The sequence below is a fragment of the Mus pahari genome, chromosome 1, assembly GCF_900095145.1.
Source record: "Mus pahari chromosome 1, PAHARI_EIJ_v1.1, whole genome shotgun sequence".
In the NCBI taxonomy this organism is placed as follows: domain Eukaryota; kingdom Metazoa; phylum Chordata; class Mammalia; order Rodentia; family Muridae; genus Mus; species Mus pahari.
Window position 1 is genome coordinate 121,968,855 of NC_034590.1, and position 7,904 is coordinate 121,976,758.

The 7,904-nt window shown below is 48.3% G+C and overlaps 1 protein-coding gene and 1 pseudogene across 2 annotated transcripts in view; one reads left to right on the plus strand and one right to left on the minus strand.

Annotated features, from left to right (window-relative positions):
• Positions 1-7,904, minus strand: part of Fads2 (fatty acid desaturase 2) — a 38,065-nt gene that overhangs the window by 25,903 nt on the left and 4,258 nt on the right. The window contains exon 2 of the mRNA XM_021199139.2: positions 1,725-1,835. Coding sequence (XP_021054798.1) covers positions 1,725-1,835 — 111 coding nt within the window. The remainder of the gene's footprint in view (positions 1-1,724; positions 1,836-7,904) is intronic.
• Positions 6,864-7,237, plus strand: LOC110322469 (annotated as a pseudogene). The gene has a single exon (XR_002380570.1). The product of XR_002380570.1 is annotated as a 60S ribosomal protein L37 pseudogene (transcript).

The following is a 7,904-nucleotide window of genomic DNA, read 5'->3' on the forward strand; positions in this document are numbered from 1 at the left end:
CACACACACACACACACACACACACACACACACACACTCATTTTTTAGTAAGTTTACAATTTTGTCTTAGGCTGCAGGTTGACTATGCCTGATTGTGTTCTACATACATGACAGACTGTTCAACCTTAAAAAACAAAGGAAAATTTGGCATGCTGTTACACTATGTGTTTTAAAGTGGGTAAGGTTTATGTATGCTAAATGAAATAGGCTAGTTATAAAAGGATAAAAGTTTGCATGAAGCTGTTGGAATGAAACCCATTATTCTGTATAATCAGTATACACAAGCTGCCAGATGAGGCAGTGCACGCCTGCAGTCCCACACTTGAGAGGGGGAAAGCAGGATTGGGAGTTCAAGGCTAGCCTAGGCTACCGGAGACCCTATGTCAAAACAACAAAGAAAACCAAAAACAATGAAAACATTCTCTAATACAATTTTGTAAAGAATAATAGATACAGTATGATTTCTTATGAGGTGCCTGGCAGAGTTAAATGCTTAGAGACAATAGAACGGTAGTTGGCAGGGGCCGAAGGGAGTGAGGAGATGGTGGGAAGGGCACAGAATATCAGTTAGAGATGATGTCAACGTTCTAGAACTGGGTGATAGGGATGGTTTGGCAACAGTGCGAGTGCTGTGCGTTCCACTGAACACCACACCTCGGAAGAGAGCCCTTTTGTCTTTTACCACCTGACTGCGCAGGTGCAGCCAGGGTCCCGCTCGCTCATGATGCCAGAGAGGCCTCTGAGGGCTGAACACAGCAGCCAGGGAGGCAGACAGTCCTCGATGGAGGACCAACCAAGAATCCAGGCCAGGAAAACACCTCTGCCCTGCCTAGCTTTGCTGAGGCCCTGAGGTAGAAGCCAATAAGGAATTACTCCAGCTCGGACAGGGAGCGAGAGGGGCTGGCCTGGTCTGGTTTCCTCCAGGAAGCTTCTCTGCCCTGGATGACAGTCAGAAGTGCCATCTCTCTAGGACAGGCAAGGGTGATGGTGTCCCACTGTCTCTTGCTGGCACACATAGTATGCCTGTCAAAGGGAGAAATACCTCAGCTCTGGTACCATAGTGTGCCTCCTAGGACTTAACCACTCCAACCCCCAAGATGTCAACTGGCTCAGGACACCAGGATGGATACTCTCAGCCCTGCTTAGGGCCAGGGGAAGCCTAGGCTCCACTAGAATGGTGACTCTGGTAGGGAAAGGGAAGCATTGAGAGAAGGGGAAGGGAGGTCTCTCTAAAGCATGCTGTTCTACACAACTCCATCATGCAAGCCAGGTCCGGTACAGAAGCTGCTTCACCACTCGGCCTGGAAGTTCTTTTTGCACATCTCTGAAGCGCAGCACTTAGTGGGGTGTCTGACTCAGTGACAAATGGCCACTCTTTCTCAAAGCGATTCGTTCCAAAGCAGCCACACTTATCAACAGTTGATACTGCCTTGCTGTTTGTGCCCTTTCTTAGATGGCAGCACACCAACATCTGGCAGCTTTGTGTAAAAGAAGGAGAGGAGCAAAAGGACCAGTTTGGAGAGAAGGGATGCTACTGTCACCCAGCTGGTGGCTCTCAGGGGATGCTCTGAGGTCCTCCCTCATCTAGTTCCTCAGGGCTTCCTCCTGGACTGGCTCAAGGACTCTCCTGCCATAGCCCTGACAGTGGGGTTCTGGGGAGAAAGTACTCTCTCCCCTACCATCCAGCTTCATCCCACCCCATCAACGTTCCAAGTCCCACTCACGCTTTTGCCACGGTCCAGGCTGGGCTCCTCTGGGGCCAGCTCACCAATCAGCAGGGGCTTCAAGAACTTGCCCACAAAGTCCAGGTCCAGGTGGAAGGCACGGAAGGCATCCTGGAAAATAGAAAAGCAGGTTGGTAAGGCTGAACCCCAAACTTTTGCTGGCTACTCCCATTCTAGGAGAGAGGGCATTTAGCAGCAGCTCCAGCCTCTGCTCAGACACCAAGTGGGGCTTCCCACCACCCAGTGGCAAATGCTTACTCCAGACTCCACCCCAGGACATATCCCCAGTGCAAGACTCCAGTAGCAAACAGTCACCACCCTGAGCCTCTGTACTGGCGCCAGGCCTACTGAGCTGGTCAAGGGTTTGTGGACAGAGAGGTCTTCAGGGAGAGCAGGTAGGCACAGGAAGCTGAGAAGACAGCCCTGGCCTGCTCCTGCACTGAATGTCTCTCACAGTGCACAAACTACACCACCCACCACCCCAGAGATGTCCTCTTCCACGAGGCCACAATTATCAGTGAAGAGATAAAGACTCAGGGAAAGGGTTTAACTCAGTGATAAAAACGCTTGCCCGGCATGTGTGAGGCACCAGCTTGGTCCCTAACACCTAGAAAATGACCACAGCATGGAAAATATGCTTCGATGACATGAAACAACAAGAGAAAAAAAATAACATGGAATTATGTAAAAGAATTCCTGGAAAACCTTGCACAGTGTGTCAGGGATTTAAACTCTTACTAAAGACATGGGTTGCATCTTACTTTATTTTCATTAGTTTGCAAACCTTCCGTAACATTACTATTGCGTTTTGCATTTTAATCTCTCTCGTTCCAGAGATGAAGTGGAAACATGCTTAATTCTGGCAACATTAGAAATGCACGGAATAATAAAAACGACAAATAGTCATCACATGGGAAGACCATCAATGCTAATACTGTAGTATTTTTACCAGCTTTTCTACGCAGAACTATATAACAAAAATTGTCTCTACAAATTCAAGCATCTCTCCTAGAGGTGAGTCTGCACCAGGTCCCCAGGATGTATAATTGGAAGCTTCACATTATTCTGCCTCCCACCACCTCATCCAAATTGAAGCACTGAAAGATTGAGCTGACGAAGCCATATGGTACCAGGAAAAACCACCAGAGAAATCAACATAGTGAGGCAGAGAGGGGTGTGAGTGTGGGGACACTCCTCTTAATGGAGACATATGAACCACACCCTTTCACTAGAAAGGCTCCTGTTTGGAGGAAAGATAAAGGGTACACAAGAGTTTTGAGAGGTAGATGTGAAAGTAAAAATGGGCATTGGGCTTTTGATCCAATCGGGACTATTAATTTTTTTAAAAGCGGGGTCTCCTATCACCTGGACTGACCCATAAGCTCATATGTCATCAAACATATGTGGTCAAAGAGTTGAACTCTGACCCCTCTGCTGCAACCTCCCAAGTGCTTGGATCGCAGGCATGTATCACCATGTCTGGTTTATGCACGGCTGGGGACTGAATTGAGGAGCATGCTAGGCAAACAGTCTGCAGGACGAACTTCAGCTCTGGCCTCTAATGTGATAGAAGTATTATGGTTGTCACAGAGCACTCTTATTCCTGGGAGAAGATGCTGCAACTTTTTGCTGTTTTACTTTAAAAATAGATTAATTTATTTTGTGTGTATGAGTATTTTGCCTGCATGTACAAATGTATACCATGTGTGTGCCTGGGGCAAAGAGGGTCAGAAGAGAGCACCAGATTCCCTTGAAAGTGCAGTTACAGATGGTTCTTGGCCACCAAACGGGTGCTGGGAATTGAACCCAGATCCTCTGGAAGACCTGGCAGAGCTCTTAACTACTGAGCCCTCTCTCTCAGCCTATTTTACTTAAAAACTTTTTTTTACATTTATGTATGTATGTATGTATGTTGTGTTTGCACATGTGTATGTATGTATGTGTTGTGTTTGTGTGCGTGTGTGTGTGTGTGTGTGTGTGTGTGTGTGTGTGTGCATACCCAGCAGATGTGGAAATCAAAGGACAATCTTTGAGTTGTGCATTCTCTCCTACTGCCACATGGGTCCCAGGGACTGAAGTCAGGTCATCAGGCTTGGCATCAAGTGGCTCAACTGATGATCGTCTTGCCCACCCTGGTTTGCTCTTTTGAGACAGTGCATCTTGTTACTCACACTGGCCTCAAACTGATGTAGCCAAGGTTGGCCAGAAACTCTGATCCTCTTGCCTCTAACCATCTGAGTGCTGGGATTGATGGCGTGTACCATCAAACAACTTAATTTCCAAAGAAAATTGTCTTCACATATGGAGAAAGCAAATGAGATTAAACATTACTATTAGTGACTCTTGGTTCAGAAGAGACAGTATTTCTTTATCTTTCAACCTTTACTTTGGGAAAGAGGTTCACATCTCTAATAATCTCAGCAAGGCTATTATATATGAACCTGCAAAGTAACATTTAGTACAAGAGAACAATGGACAGAATTTAAAAACAAATGTTCAAACAGACTCTCCCCTGACTGAATGGAAAAGGTGAGATTAAATCAAGGGGTCAGATCAAAACCAAGGATCTTTTCATAGAGAGAAGCCTGCTGTCCAAGGAGGCTCAGGCAGACACTGGAAGAAGGATCAGCTCTGTGAGCCCCAGGCTCAGGCTTCTTTACAAAACAACTACAACAACAACAACAACACACACATACACACACACACACACACACACGCACACGCACACGCACACGCACACACACACACACAGCAAAACTCAGAAGAAAGTCCAGCAAGAGCTGCCAATGGCAGGATCCCCTCACCATAGACAAGAAGTTCCCTATAAATTTCCTCTCCACTTGTTTGGTGGAGGCTAGCAAGTGCCTTATTCACCTTAGCTCTTCCAGATCACTCACTCACCCCCCCCATCCAGGACGCCCCCAGTTACTGGCAAATGAGAGCCCTGTCACTCCTCAGCCATTTGCACAGGGCTCTGGGGCAGCCTCAGCTCGCTGAAATCAGGTGAGGCACACAGTCACAGGCCAGGCAAAGCCCTTCATCACTTCAAAATCCCCAGGCAGTGAGGTCCTGAAGGCTGGGGAGCGCAGCCAGACTGCAATCCAGTTCAACTGCCTCAGGGAGTGGCTTTCCTTTGTGCCTCTTCTCAGCTGCTCCATGGAACCAGCTTACTGTCCTGGCTGACTTAGTAGCTTCCAGAACGGGCTCTTTAATACATCAAGTTTCTTCCCACACCTGTGCTAGAGTTGTGGGACCTGCTTCAATGTTACCTTCAAGAAAATTTTTCTCAGCCGCATGTCTGAAAACAACCCTTTCTAGCCTCAGGCTTCTCAGGGACACTGCTGATCCCTCTTCTACATACTCATGTCAGGATCACAAACCATGAGGGCAGGGAGATGGCTCCGTGGATTAAGTGCTTGCCATGCAAATGTGAGGACTGGCGTTGGAACCCCCAACACGCACATAAAATCCAACCTGTCTGTAAAACCAGCGCCGACGAGGTGGATCCCTATAGCAATCTGGCGAGCTAGACTAGCCGATTCGTCGAGATCCAGGTTAAGAGTGACAGACATCCTGTCTCAGTAAATAAAGTGCACAGAGATAGTGGGAGGCACTGGATACCAACTTCTGGCCTCCACAAGTACATGCACACACATGCAGTCACACATACATGTGAACACAACACATTTGAACATACACACATGCATATCACAAACTTTGGGACAGAAACTGTCTGGTGTGCCTGGTGCTGTGGGTTAATCCCCAGCATGGCATAATAAACCAGGTGTGGAGGTAGAAGGATCAGAAATTTAAGCTGTTCTCAGCTACAAGGTGAGTTTGAGGCCAGCCTCAAACATGAAATCCTGTCTCAAAAAACAAACACACAAAACTGCACAAATCGGGTGGCATATTCATTGTAAATCCTGTCACCTGACCTGACACCTAGAGAGAAAGGACCACATCTAGCCTGTGGTGATCACACCTGCTTCACAAGAGTTCACAAGGCTCAGAGACACCCAGGGCCCAGTGGCCGTGAACCCTCTAATCCAGGATTTGCTTCCATCCTGCCGTCCAGTCTAGACGCTGCTGTCATTTTATACAACCTGATCAATACTTCCGGAACAGGGAGTTCTTCATCACTATAGGCACTCACACTTCGGGCTGGTTTTCAGGCAGCTGTCACCCTGCGCAGGCGGGTGGCCTGTGTCATCAGCCTGTCCCGTCCCCCCCCCCCCCGCTCTGGGAGGTGGGTCATTTTGTTGCTGCCTTTCTTTTGTGCAGTACTAGGAATGGAACCCTGGGCTTTCACACGCTAATGCGCACTATACCACCTTGGCTTTTCAGGTCCCGCTACACTGATGAAGAGACCTAGGTTGGTGACCCCACTTGTCCATGGTCACACCCCAGGAACTGATGGGCTAGATGGCTGACCACCGATTTTTCTGCTGTTAGGACAAAGACCTCCCTTGAAATGAGCGTTCTCTTCTTGGAGGGGGGGGGGAATTGTTCACTTCAGTTGTCACTGCTTCAAGGGGTCATAGCTACGCCTTGAACACTATAACTCCAAAGCGCTGTCTGGTTCCAGGGATGTCAGGTTGCAGAGTAGGCCTTAGTGCAAGGCAGGACTGGGCCAACCCAAATGATGATTTTGGAACAAGAGTTAGAAGCAGGCTCTCTTTCTCTGACAGGGAGAGAAGCCAAAGTCTTTCTAGGAAGCAAGCCAAGGCATGGGGAAAGTAGAAGGCGTGGCAAACAGGTGCAGAGGACCTGAGCAGGTACCCAGTGGGGTCAGGACCAGATCCATAAGCACTGTTTGTCCTCAGCTGTCATGGTGGTGACTTCTCTAGGTGCCCCTGCCACCTCCGGGCAGAACGCACTGTTCCTGGCCTTGCACAGACCCTAGGGTCCCAAAACCTGTTTCTGACTGTGCCCAGGTTCTTCTGCACAGCAAAGCCATGAGCTAACTTTCCACATCTGGGAATTTAGCCCAGGATTTAAGAAGTCCAGGCTCAATAAATAAGGGTACATGATGATCCATGCAGCAATCCACAGGTTCTTTGATGATTGCTCAAAGCAGGAAGAGAATCAGGAGGGACCTGGGGGTTTATAGGTAGAGATTAAAAAGATGGCAGTCGCTCTTTGGCCTCTCCGGTAGAAGCAAGATGACGAAGGGAACGTCATCCTTCGGTAAGCGTCGCAACAAGACGCACACGCTGTGCCGCCGTTGCGGCTCCAAGGCCTACCACCTTCAGAAGTCGACCTGTGGCAAATGTGGCTACCCTGCCAAGCGCAAGAGGAAGTATAACTGGAGTGCCAAGGCTAAGAGACGAAACACTACTGGGACTGGTCGGATGAGGCACCTAAAGATTGTCTACCACAGGTTCAGACATGGATTCCGTGAGGGAACAACACCCAAACCCAAGAGAGCAGCTGTGGCAGCATCCAGTTCATCTTGAGGATTTCAATCAGTCATAAAATAAATGTTCTGGTTTCAAAAAAAAAAAAAAAAAAAAGATGGCAGTCACTGAAGATACTGACTTCTGAGTTACTTTCAGCAGCACATAGGTACAGACAGAGCAGAAAGTCCACTGGTCCCACCCACTCCAAGGAGAAGAGACTGAGAAGTTCTCTGTGGCCCGTGAACTCCTTGGCTAGCACAGGATGTGTGGACTTCCTTGGCTGCACAGGAAGTAAATCCCCACAGAGGCAGACTGGGCCTGAAAACATGATGCCATTTCTCCCCTTTCCGTTTTCATGGACATGTGCATATATGTTTTTGCATATGTGCATGTGCATACTTGGGCATGCGTGCGGAGGCCCACAAAATTGATGTCGAGAATCATCTTCGATTGCTCCTCCACTCCATCCATCAAGGCAGGGCTTCACAATCAAACTCCGAGTTCACCGGCATGCTTAGTCTTGCTAGCCGGCTTGTCCTGGAGATCCCACCCCTCTGCACTCAGGGGCTAGAATTACATATCAGCTACTACCCCATCCCGTATGCTGTGGGTTCTGATTTCACTCTTACTAACAAGCATAACTACTAAGCCAGCTCCACAACCCGATTCCATTTGTATTTTATTAGAACCATTACAGGAGGTGCTGGGGCTGGATATGGAGGTTTTCTCTTACCAAACTGTGGTGGCTCCTACTCAGCTGAGAGAGAGAGAGAGAGAGAGA